The 18,588-nt window shown below is 39.8% G+C and overlaps 1 protein-coding gene across 1 annotated transcript in view; it reads left to right on the top strand.

The window, feature by feature from the left end:
• Ccdc148 (coiled-coil domain containing 148) overlaps nt 1–18,588 on the top strand; it is a 263,630-nt gene that overhangs the window by 195,249 nt on the left and 49,793 nt on the right. The window contains exon 13 of the mRNA XM_031373199.1: nt 2,665–2,783. Coding sequence (XP_031229059.1) covers nt 2,665–2,783 — 119 coding nt within the window. The remainder of the gene's footprint in view (nt 1–2,664; nt 2,784–18,588) is intronic.

The following is an 18,588-nucleotide window of genomic DNA, read 5'->3' as shown; positions in this document are numbered from 1 at the left end:
CTGTACTGGAGGAAAGCAATACACGGTCTTAGTCGCTTTAAGGAAAAGCAACCATGAGCAGCATGTTGGTGGTTTCAGAGAAGGTTTTCTTCAAGAGATACGTGTTTAATTGTATTTCAGAGAAGGAAGCAGCACAAAGTGAATGGAGGGGGAGTGAAGAGAGGCACAGGTGGAGGAGAAGGGAGATGTAAGGATGGAGAAATGCCCCGGATAAGGGTCTTTTGGGGTCTCTAGACCATGTACATATGACTACTGAGGGAGAGATAGCCCTTCCTCTCCTTGGTGGGACTTTGAGGAAGGTTAGAGCTTTTGTGTTCCCTGTGAAAAATGTGTTCCCTCCATGCCTCTCCATGTCTATTGGGAGCTATTGACCAGGAATTAATTTTTAAAAGATAATTGCCACTGAAGGTCTCCCTGAAACCATGGATTTAGTATCTGTTCACACAATTCTATCATTAATCAAATGGTTATTAAGTATACACTGTTTTAGAAGACATTCAGAAATGCCAAGATTGGTAAATCGCATGCTTTGCAATCTAGTGGGACAGAGAAGGGCTATACTAATTAGCTAAGCATCATGTTCAGAGCCAAAGTAAATAGTGTACTAAGCCAAGAGCCAGAGGATGAAGGTAGAGAGGGGGCAGTTCTGGCCAAAGAGCCTATGGCTATGTAATTTAAGATCTTATGGGTAGAATACTAATGATAATCAAATCCTGAAGGATGAGGCAATTCTTTGGAAAAGTCTTGAAGATGTAAGAATAACAAGTTAAAAGGCAGTTTAGATGTCGGCAGAGGTAGCGTGGAGGAGTTTCTGACTCAAGTGTCTGAATTCTTGACCAGATCTGAAGGTGACCCAGAAGCCCACACATAGCACTGACAAGAACAGGTATATTTAATGAGTAGCTCTTTTTCCTGGGATTTCAGTTATAGCAAGGATGAGGTCCTCTGAAGTTTGAAGCTGTGAGGAACCTTTCAGATCATGGTGCTGAGGTTTCTCAAGGCCCAGCTCAGGCTTAACACTGTCAATGACTGGGTTGGAGGAAGAAAGGAGAGGTGGGAGGAGAGAGGGCAGGCAGAAGAGAAGAAAGAAGAGAGGCATGGAGGGAAGAAAGAGAAAGGAAGGGAGAGAAGGGGAAGATCATAGCCTTTGATCCGCACAAGGCAACATACCAAATAATGGCCGAGAGGAGCAGGAATCAGCAGCCAGTCTTCAGAAGAGGCTCTGCTCTTCCTTCCAGGCCAGTACTAAGGGTAAGCATCTATTATTGGGCTGGAATGGTTCAGGAGAAAGTTATCTTTCATATATATGCTTTTAAAGCTTGGTTTTGAGGTAGCATCACCATCGTGATAATGAAAGACACATTTATTGGCAAAAAAACCTGTAAGAGAATGCAGAAAAGTATAAAACTGACTTACACCCCAGTGAAGATAATCTGTTATCCTACCTGGCACTAAAGGGATTTCTGGCATTCATCACATGAACTGCCACCTCTCTCTCTCTCTCTCTCTCTCTCTCTCTCTCTCTCTCTCTCTCTCTCTTTGTTGTTGAATTCTTTCTGGTTTCCTTCTGTTCTCTTTAAACTCCCGGCTTTAGTCATGTGGAGTGGGTTTTGCCTTACGCCATATTGAGCCTTGCTGTTCCCCTTCCACTGCATCATTGCTCTGCCTGTGACCCAGAGGATCCTCGGCTGCCTCTTGAGAGGCTCCTAGTGATCAGACAACGAGATGCTAGGGACAGCCAGGAAACCACTTAGCTTTTTGTATCTAAACTTTCAGAAGAGGAAATGCCACACTGGAGGTTTGGCTAGCTAGCCCCTATAGACTGCAGCCTGTCAGCCCTGAGGAAGTGCCGCTCTGTCTTTTCCTAGCAAGACCCAGTGTCTCATGACAGTAACATGACAACCTAAAGTAGTAGAAAAGGGCTTCTATTAACTTGAGTTGCTTAAGCACACTGCAGAACCCTGAAATGGTTCCGGCCCCCTGGAAATAATGCTTATTTGCTTCCATTGAGAGGAGTAAAGTCAGCCCAGGAAGAACAATGCCTTCCATCTTTGTCAACCTGATAAGCATGACCTTTATTTTACCACATAGGTCGAGACTACTCTTTACCACAACCGGGTTAATTCGGACTTTCCCTCCTTCCTCCCACCCATCTCCTGCCACTTCCCCCAGGAGCATAAAGCTTTCAATATCCTGCTGTCCATTAGCATAAATAAACCCATGCTTTTAAGGCAAAAATAGTCTTAATGCTATATTTGTTAAAGACTGCATTTCCATAAGAGGATAAAAATACTCCTGGATAACAGGTAGGTCATATTCTTCAGAGGCAGTAACATGCTTTTATTGTGGTTCCCTGAAAGTCAATTATTTCAGCCATAGATTAAAATCGAGGTCTCAGCATTCGTTACATTTCCACTTCAGAAATGGCTAAGCCAATAGCTTTCCAGAGACTCTTGCACCTTTGTGTTTTAATTTATTTTTTCTTTCTGTTACGAATATTTTATAGGCAGTTGTAAAGCACACACACCCCCACACTCACACACACACAAAGATGAAATGCCATTTCAATGTGATCTTTGTTGTCTGAGCACCTGGATACTGTTATTGCCTCTCCCCCACATTATCTGTTGTTAATTTAAATTTGGTGTAACATTTATGCGATAGATAAGAAAATACTGGACTAAGAAACAACAGAAGTGGCAAGAAATGGAAATGAGAGATCTCCAGCGTCTGGAAGAACTGAAGAAGTTAATGGCAGAACAGTCAGTGAAAGACAGAGAAAGGTAAGGGAGGGTTTTTAGTCCATGACAGTGAGCTGGGACAGCATTGTCTGCAATGTCAGGGTAAGCAATGTCAGAGCGAGGATCTCTCACATGGAATGTTCCTATTCAATATTTATATCTATGAATGGAAGAAATGGTTATACTCTCCCTTTCATACTTAAACCTCCATTCTTCCATGTTGTTCCTCTGATGACCTCCTAGTTGAAGATCTCACAGAGGATTTGCTGGCAGCTGGTTGCCTACTGTGTGCATGAAATGATACTGTGTGTGCTGCTGTGACTTAATATGTTGACCCAGGAGGAGGAAGCCATTAGTTTAATAAGAAAAGGGTCTGCTTCCTATGACGGAGGCTGGGAGGACAATCCACAATTATACAGAGCTATGTGGATGTCTTGATGAACAATCCTTAGAATCCCCTACAGTTATGTAACCACAGAGCTGAGAAGGTCATTTGAGATAATGAGCTTGACCTTCTTATTTTATGAGTTACACTAAGAGATTAAAACAATGTTTTTAAAGATGACTGTATCTGGGCCCCATAGAAACCAGTAAAAATTGTAGTAATCTGAAAAGGAAATTCTTAATTAAAGAGCTATATTCTCTAACAGGAAACCCCTGTTATATAAAGGGATCAAGAACATACTAGGGCCCTTTCTAGGGCTAAGGTGAGTCTTTCTTCAGAAGAGACAAGTTTGAATCAGAACCTGTTTCTGGAGTTGCTGATGCTCCTTGTCCCATCCATCTTCGTCACACTATTTTCTGGGTATCTGAACACTTTAGAGTTGAGTAAGGAAGCAAGACTATGGTAAAGTCTGAGCTCAGGGTCAGGAGGTCAAACAACCAAGAAGGAAGCAGATAGCATGTGACAGCCAAGATACAAGTGGCTACCATAGGACAGGCTGTGGCTCAGAAAGAAGTAATGGGAGCCCCCAAATAGCTGTGTACCAAAGGGTAATGCAAAGGCAGTGGTTAAGAGGCTGGTTGGGCCATTGAAGCTCTCCCAGGAAAAGAAAGAGAGCCACGGGAACTTAAAGGGGTGTGGAAGGCAGAGCAGATGTGGAGTCCCAGCATTCGGGACATGCTTCTAATAGAACGACTCTCTTAGCAGGGAGCTTCTCTGATTACAGAACCATTTTCAGTCTTTTGCTTCCTGTCCTAGTAATTATCAAGATTAGCTGATTCAGAGCTTCAGTTGAGAAGGAGAAAAAGAAAATCAGATTAGTGTGTATTACATAACAGGAAAAAATAGCCATATTACAACATAGCAAAAAGGACCAAGGAGCAGGAGCCATCACTCAGGAGTTTATTCTTGACTCAGCTTTGAACAATGTATGACCTTGGGAATGTCAGTTTTTACCTCTCACAAGGCCCTGTCTTGTCTACCAGAAAACACCTGAAGGCTAAAAAGCTAGCCACTTTTAAGAGTTTGTAATATATCTTCAACTCCCTTGATGGAAAAAAAAATGCAGATTTAAATAATTGTGAGGCCAACCCTTGCATGTCAATGGTAAATCACAGATTTTCAAATATCATGACATATCCAGGATATGGTTCTCTGAAGAAAAGATTGTGTTGCTGTGTGGCTAGGGGTGTAGCCAGTGGAAAAAGGCCTTCACAGAGACTTGGGCTCAGTCCATAGCACCACAAACATGTGGTGGTAATTGCATTTAATCTCAGCACTGGAGACGGAGGCAGGAGGATTAGGAGTGCAAGGTCATCCCTAGCTATATAGCAAGTTCAAGGCCACCCTGCCGCAAAAAAAAAAAAAAAAAAAAAAAAAAGAATGATGGCGATAGAAATATAACCCTTATTCTGTGATTTGAAATGCAATCTTACATGTAAAAAGCTTTCACCCTGACAAAATGGCTAGAGGCTCTATTCATCTGTAACCATTCTGGCACAAGGATATTTGGTAGGTAGTTAAAGATTTCTTTCTCTAATACTGTATGTACAATAAAAAACATGTTTGATGTTTTAACCTAAGGCATATTTTTCCCATTGGATTATGAGGCCTAAAATATTACCTTCCAGATTTAATTCGTGGTGTACAGGTGTGGCCTTGAGAGTTTGGAAACTCTGTTCATTTACTTTTTACTTTTTTCTCTCTGAATATGGAAGACTAGGGTTCACGAAAATAATACATTCATCAAAAGACTGATGGGCAGAGAATATGAGACTTTCATTTTGGGGGTTAAAGCTGTTGCATTTTGAAGGTATCATGTGGCTTGACATAAGGAAAAGACAATCACCTCTACATCCCATTTTATTCAAAATAGTTTGCCAAAGTTTACACTAGCCTTCTAAATTCCTTGAGAGTACGAGAGAATACTCCAGAACTGGGTTGTTGCTATTCAAGTCCTGATTTTTTTTCTTCTACAGGTATATGAAGTTTGGGTAAATTAACGTCTCTGGGCTTTAGCTGGTCACATGTACAATGAATATAGAAATAGCATCTATGTCAGAGGATTAATTATCAAATAGATATCGAATTTAACTCACTGCCTGGAACATAGTAAGAATATTCAATATAAGTGATTTCCACAAACTTTTTCATAACAAAATGCTTCTAATACAGTTGTATCCAAATATTTAAATTTTAAAATATTTTTAAAAACATATAGTAATGAAGCCATCATTATAAAAATGAAACCATTTCTATTAAACCAAACCTCTGCTTGACGCCTGTCCTCATGCAACATCTTCTCTGGAATTCATTGCTATTATCAGCTGTTTAACACAGTTATCTATATGTACCCAGGCAGAAATACAAGTGTAAAAAAAACCAAACCAACCTTCAGTGTGCTGCAAAATACAGTATCATTGTGTCAGTCAACTAGAGAGCTGTCATGAAGAAATGTACTCAGCGAGAGGGTTGAAAATCTGGGATTTAATCTTAGTTCTGGAGCCTGGAAACCCCAAATGGGACATGGTTCTAGTGAGCATTCCCTCCCTGGTCTTCAGAAAACAGCCCTCTCATGGAGACTCACTTCACTGGGCTGAGAAAGAAAGGTTTCCTGATGTCTAATTCCCTTGTAAAAGGCTTCCCCCTTTCTCCAGGCCCCTGGGAATGAAGGTGTGCACATAGGAATTTGGGCAGAGACATTCAACATAACCATCTGGAAGAAAACAAAATGCGTTTGTCTCACTGCAGATTGTCTGTTAACTTAGCTATTTTGGGGTTGCTGCTAGCAAAGAATACCAATGGAACATTTAGAAAAGAAGCCCTGGTCTGGCAGGGAAGTGTATGCAGCCTCTGCCACAGAAGGACAGACTAGAAAAAGGTTCTCCTCCTGAACCATGACACACAGCTTGGCAAACAAAGACAAAATGAGGAGCAACATTGAAGATGATCCACGGTAATCCTCAAAACAAAACCCTACCTTATCTTCAAAGAAGGAGAATAAACTATTCATACTTACACTAAAAATTAGCAGTGTAGCCATCTGGAATTTAGAGTCATAAACATGTGAGCTAATTCTCTGACTTCCTTCCCCCCGCCCCCAATTTGATGGCTGACTATCTCAGAACCAATTAATATTGACTCATCCTTACCCTTTGATTGAGTACACTGCTTTTATTATATATCACATTTCTAATTATATTTATATGCCCATATGGACTCTTAATTAGATTAAATAAAAGCTGATCTCTATTTATACTTCTGTACAGACACCATACTGTTCAGTCAGCCTCCTATGCTGTCTAGTAGGCCAAGTATTCTCTCAAGAACAACTACTCTTATGATGTTACCTTTTTTACAAATTCTGTTGACTTTTTTGCATTAAAATAATGTTAAGGAAAACTGACCACACACACACACACACACACACACACACACACACACACACTTTAATCTCCAAATCTAGAAACATGTTGCCTAAATAGCTTTCTGGTCCTTTCTTTTCTCAGGTTCTCATAGATTTTTCCAGTAGAAGTTTGGAAATTATCTTGATTGAGATAGAAACTAGTGACCAAGAAGGTAATTTCAAGTTCCTTTTAAGTGAGAGAAAGTCAGTTTAAGATAGCAGCAGTAGCCGGGCGGTGATGGTGCACGCCTTTAATCCCAGCACTTTGGAGGCAGAGGCAGGTGTATTCCTGAGTTCAAGGCTAGCCTGGACTACAGAGTGAGTTCCAGGACAGCCAGGGCTACACAGAGAAACTTGTCTCAAAAAAACAAAACAAACAAACAAACAAACGAACAAAAAGCTGCAGTAGAGATGAAGAGGCATAAAGCCTGGGATGTTTATGGAGTATTGAGATTAACTAACTTTGGTAATTCATGTCATTGAGGAGGAAGTCAGAGAAAGAAAAATGATCTTGAATATAGCTAAATGTTTTTGTTGTTTTAATCTTTTATTTATTCTTTGACAACTTTATACATCTATACAATTTGCCTTGATCATGTTAGCCCCCAACTTCCTCTTCTTACTCCCTACTCCTCAGGATGTCCTCTTTATGTATTTGTGCATATGCACGTTTTATACTCCCAATAAGTGGAGTTAGTACTGCCAGCAAGACTGTTGAGTCCTCTTGTTGGGTTGATCTATACAGGTAACTAGGAGGTTTTGTTTATTTCGGTTTTTCTTTGCTTGTTTGTTTGTTTGTTTTATTTTTTTAATGTTTGCTTTTTCCCTTTGGGTTGAAAGCTTTAGTTATTTTGTTTTCAATTTCTTATTTTACAGTTAGGGGCTTGTTGTAGTTTGTTTGTTTGTTTTTGCCTATAATCTTTTTAAAAGTATCTTTGTCTAACATTCTGTAAAATTGAAATGATACTTTTCACTATCTTATTTCTATGCAGCTCTCATTTTATTTTGTCTGTCCTGACAAAAAATAAGGGGATATTAGAATACTTTTATACTTTTCATGTACTATAATATAAAGGTGTAAAATTTTGTTATGCTTCATAGGAAGTTACTAAAACCATATATATACACATATATGTATAAATTTAACATTTAACTGAAGAACAATTTATGTATCACAAAAGCTCCCTGTTTTAAGCATATGCCTCAGTGCTTGTCAATATGTTTATAGAGTTGTACCACCATGGTGACAGTCAGCTTTTTAACAGTCTCCGTCACACCATGAATATCTCTCCTGCCTGTTTGCTCAGTTTCCATTCTGTCCTCACTTCCAGCCCCAAGCACTACTAATCTAGATCTTCCACAGTAGATTTGCCTTTCCTGGACACTTAGATAAATGGGATGAATCTGGGTTCTTTTCTTTGGCATACTTTTTTTGAGGTTCATCTGTGCATCACCAGTTTCTTCCCGTTATCGCTGAAGATTATTTTACTTTGATTTTACCTCTTAACTTTTTCAGAGAAACATGTCTTCCTATTGATAACAGATTGTTATTATTATTATTATTAAATATTTATTTATCTTATATATGCGAGTACACTGTCACTGTCTTCAGACACACCACAAGAGGGCATTGGATCCCATTACAAATGGTTGTGAGCCACCGTGTAGTTTCTAGGAATTGAACTCAGAACCTCTGGTAGAGCAAACAGTGCTCTTAATCACTAAGCCATCTTTCCAGATTGCTAAGTATTCTTTTTTAAGTCATTGCTCAAAACATATATGTAATAAATATCATCTTCTAAGAGATCAGTTGTTCTCTCACTGTGTCTTTGTCACCCCTGTTTGAAGAAGAGTGAGCCCTTCTTTTTTTGCAGTACTCATCTCAGTTTCAGCATTAGGCCCCATGATATAGGGTAGTGGAATCTTCTATACAGATGGAAACATTTCCAACAATACTCTGTTCACTGCTGAGGAGATGGCACAGTGGGTAGAGTGTCAGATGCTTAAGCATGAACACAGCAAGTTAGATCTCTGAAGTCTCTTTAAGGCCAAACACTTTGCATCTACAAAGCTAGTGTTCCCACGCAGTGATAGACAATGATACAGGGGAATGTCCAGACTTGTCTGGAAGCCCTCAGACCAGCCTGTCTAGAACAAACAGCAGCAGAAAACCCTGATGATAAAACCAGTCTCATTTACCCTCAATGTGCAGACCCACATCTATTGCCACTGTCCATGTATGGACATGGAGTGTGGTCCTGACAGTCCCCTCTTGGGTGAGTCCTTTCTCCTTCTAGAACCTGCCAGCCCCTGGGTTTTGCAGAAACTAGCTTCTGCTTCTAATAAGACCTTCTTCAAACCATGAGAAATAAATGTTTTCCCCTGCTCTTCAGACAACTTACAGCCCATTCCTATGATACATGCTAAATGCAGGACTTCCCTGAAGTTATTTATTCTAGAGAAGTGGGGAATAGGTCTTGTGCTGTTGGGCTTTTCCATATCTGCCTCTACATTTTGATTCCACTCCATCACCAGAATGCGGTGGAACTGGCGTAGAAACTGTTTGCTGTTGCTCTTTCTAGAATAGTGGAATAGCTGACAGGACATGTTTCCAAGAAAAAAAATCGGTGCATGAAGTTAACATTTTCAAAATGTTTAACATCTATTTAAAGAGAAAGCACCTCAGGACTCACTGGTTACTTGCATTGCTAGCAAGAGCCCCATTCTTCTTGGATCCTCCTCCTTGGACATCCTAAGCCCATTGCCCTTTTGGGATTCCCCAGCTGCCCTTTAATCTAGCAAGACCCCAGCTCCTCTTGGCTGCTTTCCTTTAGACACTGTCAAGGACCAGCCTCATCTTGGAGAGGTGTTCTAAGGAAAGGTTGTCAGGGAGTAGTGAAAAAATGACTTGAAGTCAAATTGTGTGTTATGAGTAGATGGCCTATGTTTTCCTTGAGACAGCTTTGCAGACGGCTCTGCTTCAGACAGATTTCTCTTGAAATTCTAAAATACTCTCTGGATAGCTCATCTCTTGCAGACGAAAGGCCAGTCTTTTATTTATATATCAATTTAGTCATTACTTTAGGTTCCCCTTTGCATTCCATGACCCCAGTCCCTTGATGCTTAGAGACAGCAAACACATTTTTTTAATTTTGCAAATGAATTTAGAGATCTGCCTGCCAGACAGAGACAATGAGATAGCTGGGTGAGGTCCCATCCTGAGATATTCACCATTTCCACCATGCCTGGACCCAACCTAGCTCTGTCTCAGGCTGACCTTGGACTAAAGAATTTACTTCCTTTTTATCTGCCTGCCTTTGTATTTTTCTGACAAGCTGACTCACAGTGCAGCTGTCTTTGTTCTTTTAGAACTGTGATGCTCCTTATACAATTCATATTGCACCCTTATATTTACATAGTTGAGAAATTATATATTCTTGAACTCATGTTTTCATAGTTCTTTCCCACAGCCTCAAGGGCTGTCCTGAAGGTCTCAGCATTTACCATTTTGCTGAGACATTAGCCACACCCTCACCTCCCAGACTCATGCAATCTCTGATTATTATGGGCCATTAACTATGGCAGAGAGGACAGTCCTTGAAGGAGGAACACAAAATATGTTATTATTATACAACTAAGCCTTATGCCCACTGCAACCATCAACACCTGTGGAGGCCCATGCCCTTCTGGCTTTGTTCCAGGGGCAGGAACAATGTCATATCATCTATTACATGGCCAAGCCAGACTGTAAAAGATACCCCCAAACCTGCTTCTTTCCTGGGACCTCCCACTACCCAGTAGCTAGCAGGAGCCTAACTCTCCCATGGAATCCTAACCCACACCTTCTGAGAACTCCTCTGCTAAGTTTCAGGACTTATATCACTCAGTTTTCAGGTAGAACCCTCACCCTTCCCTCTTCAGCATGCTTGATTCCCACTATCCCAAGACTCACTGAACCCTCTTTGCAAGAACCTGTAACTTATTGCAAGTTGAGCCAAAATCATCCTTTCCCTTTGGCTTCTAAGATCACCATCTGAGGACCTGTATCTATTGCCTCCTCACTCTACAGAGGGAGTTCTTAACTACCCTGCCCTATAGCACCTCATCTAAACCATCTGAAAACTTACACCAGATTTGTATCTATTGCCCACATCACTGAGGCACCTGTATCTGTTGTTTGCTCATTCTGCAGGCAGTCCTCATCTCATTCACACCATCAGAACATTCTTGCTCTCAGAACCTATGCCTTCTCCCATAGCTGAACTAGAGTCAACCCAGAGATGCCATCTGTGAATCAGAACCCAGTGGTCACAGCCCCAGTTTCAAGCATCTCCTAGCTGATCTCAAACCAACCAAATCCAGGTAACAGCAGATGCAAATCCAACCCCCACTCAATACAGAGAACTAGAAAGACTTATCAAAAGACATAGCTAACAGTCTAAGTATAGGAACCCAAGTCTCATCACAAAAAGACAGGCAATGCAAAAATACCAAGATCATAATTCTCTCAGATCACCAGCTCTGTAATAACTGTGAGAACAATTTAGATGAAACATAGAGCACAGGATTCAAAAGAACAATTACAAACATAGTGAAAAAGATTAAGCATGAATAGATTCCTGAATGAACTTAAAGAGGACGGGAAGAAAGTCCCAATTGAAGCTCAAGGAAACAAAACACAAAGAACAGCTGAATGAAATAAAGAGGGCAATTGAGGATATGAAAATAAAATCGAAAAGACAGACAGAAACACTTAGGGAAACCCAAAGTGAAATGCATCTAGAAATGAAAAATTCAACAAGCCTAAAAAAAAGATGAAGGGAAACATCAGAGGATAGCTTTACCACTAGAATGGGTCACACAACAAATAGGGAGATGGGGCCCAAAGACACTGTGAAGAGCTGGACCATTCAATAAAAGAAAATGCATGGACTCTGCAGGATCTATGAGACACCATGAAAATATCAATGCTATTAATTTGTATGCATAGAAAAATGAGAAGAAACCCAGGTCAAAGGCATAGAAAATAAATGTGTTCAACAAAATCATAGGAGAATATTTCCCAAATCTAGGGAAAGAGACCTTCATCTAGGTACAAGAGGCAATAGAGAATGCTTAGTAGACAGACTCAGAAAGTAACTCTTCATTCAATATTATAACTAAAACAAAAAATATACAAAATAGTGGGAGCATATTAAAAACTATAAAAGACCATAAGGCCACTCCATAGTGCTTTACCTGGAAAACTATCTGTTATCACTGAAGTAGAGAGGAAAAAAACATTAGTCTGATAATTAGGCTAAAGAAATATATGACCACCAAGCCAACTCTACAGAGAACACTAAAAAGGAGACTTCAGACTGAAGAGAAAGATGGTCATGTATAAGAGGTTATGGGAAAAGACAAATGATAGCAGGATAGCTGTTATGCAAAGGAAACAAATACCACAGATAAAAATGACAGCAATTACTACACATCTCTCAACAATAACTTTGAATAGTAATGGCCTCAATTCTACTATCAAAAAATATAGGCTAGCCTACTGGATTGGGAGGCAGAATCCATCTTTTTGTTGTCCACAAAAAAATACACCTCACCTTCAAGGATAGACACTAACTTAAAGTGTGAAGATAGAAAAAAGTATTGTAAGAAAATAGTGCCGTGCTAAGTGTTGCCATTCTAATATCTGACAAAACAGACTTCAAGGGAACAATCACTCAAGTGCACAATATACATATATTCCAAACTCAGATGTACCAGTAATGAATACTACTTGGCATTAAATCATAGATTAAACCCAAACCACTAATAATAGGTAGTTTCTATAACCCCACTTTCACCAGTGCACATATCATGCAGACAAACAATAAACTAAGAAACTTCAGAGTTAAGTGGCGTTATAGACTAAATGCACCTAACAGATACCTACAAAATATTCTACTCAAACATGATAGGATTCACATTACTCTCAGAAGCCTATTGAAGTTTCTCTAAAATAAACCACATACTGGGTCACAAGCCAAATGTCAAATTTAGGAAAATGCAATAAATTCATAAGTTACATCTGGCTATGGAGGGATAAAGCCTAAAATCCTTAGCAAAAGAAACTACAGACTCATGAAAATACACAAATGCATGGAGATGAGCCAATACATTGTTGAGTGCTAAATGGGTTCCTGAACATATGAAGAAAGTAATTTTTTTTTTTAATTTTGGAAGAAAATTAAAATATAACATCCAAAAGCTCTGGCTTATAATAGAAGCATCCCCAAAGGGAGAATTGATAGCCATAGGAGCTCACATTCTAAAGTCAAAAATAACTCAGATAACGGTGGAGCACTGAAGGAAGGTGGGAACACATAAACAACGCACAACCCAAAGCAGTAGACAGAGAGAATAACCAAGATCTGGGTGGAAGTGATTAGGAAATAGAAGCCTTACGGATCAATGAAACAAAGAGAGGGTACTCTGAGAAGATAAAAGGTTGATAAAACCTTATCCAAAGAAATCAAAAGAGAGAGACCACCCAAATTAATAAAATTAGAAATAATCAGGAGACATTCCACCAATGCTAATAATGTTTAACCCCAAGGGCATACTATTTATTTATTTATTTATTTATTTATTTATTTTACATACATTACAAATGTTATCCACTCTACTAGTTACCCCTCACAGAGTTCCCCCTCCCCTTTGCCTCTGAGAGGGGAGCCCCCACCTGCAGTGTCTCCACCCCCAGGTCCCCCAATCCTGGTGCATCAAGTTCTGCAGGGTTAGATGGATCCTCTCCCACTGACGCCAGACAAGGCAGCTGTCTGCTACATATTTGTCAGGAGCCTCAGACCAGCCAGTGTATGCTCTTTGGTTGGTGGAGCTCCCAGAAGTCCAGGTTAGTTAACACTTTTGGTCTTCCTGTGGAGTTCCCATCCCCTTAAGGACCTTCAATCCTTCCCCTAAGTCTGCCTTAGGGGTCCCAAGGGCATACTTTAAAAACCTGTATCCCACTGAGTTGGACAACTTAAAAATAAAACACAAATTTCTAGGTGCTGCTGATCCACAAAGTTAAACCAAGATGAGATCAATAATTTACCAGACGAAGGAGGAAATTGAAGTGGTACTTTTAAAGAAAAAAACATCTTCCAGCTAAAAGCAGTCCAGATCCAGATGGATCTGCAACAGAATTATACCACACCTTTAAATAGCTACAACCTAGGCTTCCAAATCCTTTTAGGAAGCCAGTATTATCCTTATGCTAAAATCAGATGAGAACACGACAGCAAAAGAAAACTATGGACCACATTTCTGACAAACACAAAACAGGCTAACACAATCCCAATAAATACTTGAAAACTTGATTTACAAACAAAAACATCTTCATCATGATCAAGTTGACTTCATTCAGGGGATGCAGGAACGGTTCAATATATATATAAATCAGTAAATGGAATACATAATCCAAATGAATTTAAAGGTAGAAATGATATCATCATCTCAATAAAATGCCCAAAAGGCACTTGACAGAACATCTCTTCATGATAAAAGTCCTAGAGAGAGTTAGGGTTGAAGAGAACATAATAAAAGCTCTATATCACAAACCAATCATTCTCTGAAGCAATCCTATTAAAGTCAGGAAGGAGACAGGGCCATCCACTGAGTCCACCCCTATGTAATATAATGTTCAAAGTCTTAGCTAAAAAAAAAAAAAAATATAAGGCAAAAGAAGAAAATCGGAGGGATCCAAACGGGAAAAGAAGTCAGAGTGTCCCTGCTTGGAGTCCAGCTCTACACAGAGAAGACTGAAAGATTGTGCCAGAAAATTCCTAGAACTGATTAACACCTCATCAAAGTGCCAGGGCCAAAGCTAGCATGCTGGAATCAATCGTCTTTCTGTGTACCAGTAGTGAATACAATGAGAGGGAAATCGGGAAATGGTGCCATTCACAAAAGCCTTTAAAGCATACAATGCAGTGCAATGCCAAAGTAAAAGACTAATCCAAACATGCATGAAATAGAGGATGCCTTTCGGTTTTATACGTAACAGAAACAGGCATCCTCAGCATAGTCATGGATATAAACATCTCTGTTTTATTTTTTAACAAAGCACTCATTTTTCATATTATCTAATTTCTTTAACTCTTTCTAAGTCCTGTTCTAGATGTCTCATTCCTTGACATTTGGCTTCCTAATAGTTTCCCCTCAAGTCATCCATGGCTGGAAGATCCCTTTAGCTTCTTTTTTATGTCATTGTTCATTCTGTCTGTCCGTCTCTCTCTCTCTCTCTCTCTCTCTCTCTCTCTCTCTCTCTCTCTCTCTCTCTCTCTCTCCCTCTCTCTCTCTCTCTCTCTGGACTCTGAATGTACTGTTCCCACACCCTCCCTAAGGAACCTTGTGAGGCCCCTGCCGAACCCTCACCACATTGGAGTTTAGCTTTATGTGGCAGAAGTCACCGATTGTTACTTTTGTTTCTATGTGGCTGCATATGCCCTTTGTTTCTTCTGTTTTTGTTATTTCTGACAATCTCCCATTTATTCTGTCTTCAGAACTTCACTGAGGATTCTCTGTGTTGAACAGGGAGCAGTAGAAAGCATTGGTACCTAATGGTCACACCTCTTCTATTACATCCTTAATATCACTACTTCCTCTTGCTGTGACAAGTAGCAGAGTAAACAAAAATTCGACCCTCCTTCCATAAGAAGGTTGTCTGTTCTTTGTTATTACAAATCTTGTAGATATTTGGGGAAATCTTCAGTCTCTGCTTGTGAAATGGCTCAGCAGTTAAAGGCACTTGCTCGACAACCGAGTTCAAGCCCCAGGACTCACATGGTGGAAGGAGAGAACTGACTCTCATAAGCTGTCCTTTGATCTCCACACATATGTACATGACCATCCAAACACATACACACACAAATAATAACATTCACACAAATAATAGTAATAATAAAAATAATAATAATGATAATGATAATAATAATAATAATAATAATAATGATAATAGTAAAAAATTCAACCCCCTAACATTTCTTGACCTCCTTTCTCTTGTGGCTATCATATGATTTCCTCTCGATATTTTTAAATTACCTTTTTAATAGCAGTAAATGTAATCTTTAAAATTAAACTTATTTTCTCTGTGTATGTGTGCATGCATGTACATATGTGTGGAAGTCACAAGAGAATTTGTGGGGGTTAGTTCTCTTCTTCCAACATGTGGGTCCTGGGACTTGTCTCAGGTCATCTGGTTTGCTGGCAGGCACCATTCATCACCCGCTGAGCCATCCTCCTGATAAATGTAATTCCGACCTTTTGTTTATTTATTTTCATTGCTGTTTCTTATGATTTCATAAATAGCCTGTCTTTCTCCTTTTACCTCCTTTGCAGTAATTTTATGTATTAATTTTTAACTGTATATTTATAAGGTAATTAAAAGAATTTCCAGAAGCAGATTTACTTAGCCAAATAGCTCCTCTGGGTGTTGTTGCATAATGAGGAACTGAAGTTGAGCAAGATAACAAATGGACAGTGGGATTTTAAGAACTTTATCAGTTGAGGCTAATGTCAGCAGAGCAGCGCTTCTTCCATTTGCAACTTACAGTCATCTGGGAGCTCTTGAAAGCCCCAGTGCTCCTGCCAGACCAAAATTAACTAAATCAAGAATGTTGTTTTCTTTGTGTGTGTGTGTGTGTGTGTGTGTGCATTTATGTGTACAGGTGAGCATGCATGAGTATTCATGTAGAGGCCAAAGGACAGCCTTGATTGTTGTTCATTAGGCATTTTTATGCCTTTTCCCCCCTGACTTTTTTAAGACACTGTCTCACTGCCTGAAACACCTCAGTAGGCTAGGCTGGCTGACCAGTGAACCCCAGAGATCTGCCTGTCTCTGCTTTCTCAGCACTGGGATTGTAAGTGCACACCACTGTGCCTGACATCATTTTTACATGGATTCTGGGAACTGAACGCAAATCCTCATACTTGAAAGGCAAGCATTTTAATAACTAATAACTCTCCACAACCCCAAATCAATAATTCTGAGAAAAGGATTTGGATACCAGTACTAGAAAGAAATCCTAGGGGTGGGGGTTAGCTACTTTTTCTATTGCTGCAATAAAATGCAACCCTATAGACCAAGGTAACCTATAGAAGGGTTTATTTGGACTTATGGTTCAAAAGGGTTAGAGTCTATGATGGGGAGCAAAGGCAGCAGGCTTGAGGGCTGGAGCAGAAGTTGGGGGCTCATATCTTGAAATTGAAGCAGGAAGAAGAAAGAACAAATTAGAAAATATGCCAGCCCACTTTCAGTGGTTTACTTCTTCCAATCAAGCCATACCTCCTAAGCCTTCCCAATCAGTGCCACCAACTGGGGACCAAGCATTCAGATGCTACAGACTACAGAGAATAGTCTTTGTCAAACGATCACACATGAGATTCTGAAGACAAATAAGGAACGCTGTCCACACTTTTAGTATGGATCCTGAATTATTGACTTCTTTTTACATATTTTTCTAGCTTTTTACAACTTCTTTTTATTAATGGGTTCTTTTTATAACATCAAAAAATTATGTGTGTATATACATGCAGATGTACACATGAGTGCAGATACTGGGGGAGGGAGAGAGGAGAACATAAGATTCCCTGAAACTAGAGTTACAAGCAGTTGTGAGCTATTGCTATGCATGCTGGGAACTCAACATCAGTCCTCTGCAAGAGTGACAAGTGCTCTTAACCATTAAGCCATTTCTTCAGAGCCTCTATTGCAGTGATTCTCAACCTGTGGGTCATGACCCCCACCTAGGTAGTGTATTAGATATCCTGCATATCAGATTCATATTACCATTCATAACAGTAGCAGAATTACAGTTATGAAATAGTAACAAAGTAGTTTTATGCTTATGGGTCACCCACAACATGAGAACTGTGTAAAAGGATCACAGCATTAGGAAGGTTGAGAGCCATTGCTCTCTTGGGTCCTTGAGGAGATCCTGCTTTGTGTATATACTGGAATACCAAGAGTATATCTTATAGATAATTTCACCAAAATATTTTAGGCAAGTTGGGTATATAAAACTCTCAATTCTAGAGATTCACTTTTAGCACGTGTTTCATGCTTTCCTCTAAGTACCCAAATGTGTGTGTGGGGGTGGGTGGGGGTGTGTGTGTATGTCTGCCTATGTGTGTATTTAAAAAGAAAATGCTGCTTTCTATAGTTGAAAAATCAGTAGTCATTCCCTCCCCACCCCCAATAACATTTTTCTGGGTTGTAACATAGAAAACACTTGAAGTTTTGTCAGTGACCTCATGGGAAGAGTGAGTCCAGCACCAGCTGTAGTCCTAACACTAAATTGGCTTTGCAAATCCATTGTGTGCTTTGGGGTGCTTGCCAACATCAGGAAATTGATAGCTGTTGCATTTTCTAAGGAAAAGGTAGATGTTTCTAAATTCTATTCTTATTTTTTACAGTGTGCACCTTTTGACATGTGGAATTGGATGGTTCATGTCTGGACATCCTAAAGAATATGTTTAGGAAAGTGACTTAGCCCAAAATTTGACAAATTCGTGCTATGTTTTGGTTTCTCAGCAAGAGATTTCCCCAAATTAGTGGAAATGCTCTTGTTCACTAAGTCTCTGTCAAGCAAATCCCCACTCTAAGTGGATGTGCCAAATGATGGAGACTGGGGATCTCTGGGAACCAGTAAACAAATGCATTTCTTAGTGATGGATCTGCTTTGCCTTTAAAATGAACATCAGAAATGCTTTGCAAATTAGCATTAATTTAGAAGACTGATATCACTTCTTGGCCTTTCAGTTATTGACTATTTACTGAAGTCTAAAAGAGGCCTCATTGATAGCCAACACTGAGGTAATTTGGAAAAGATGATGGGATTGCTGATAGTGATGATGGTGATGATGGAGGATGTGGTGGTGATGGTGGTGGTGATGATGGTGGTGGCGGTGATGGTGGTGGCAGTGATGGTGGTGGTGGTGATGGTGGTGATGGAGGATGTGGT

This window comes from Mastomys coucha, unplaced genomic scaffold (genome assembly GCF_008632895.1).
Source record: "Mastomys coucha isolate ucsf_1 unplaced genomic scaffold, UCSF_Mcou_1 pScaffold15, whole genome shotgun sequence".
NCBI lineage: Eukaryota > Metazoa > Chordata > Mammalia > Rodentia > Muridae > Mastomys > Mastomys coucha.
Note: the sequence above shows the minus strand (reverse complement) of the source record. Positions and strands in the feature narration are given on the sequence as shown.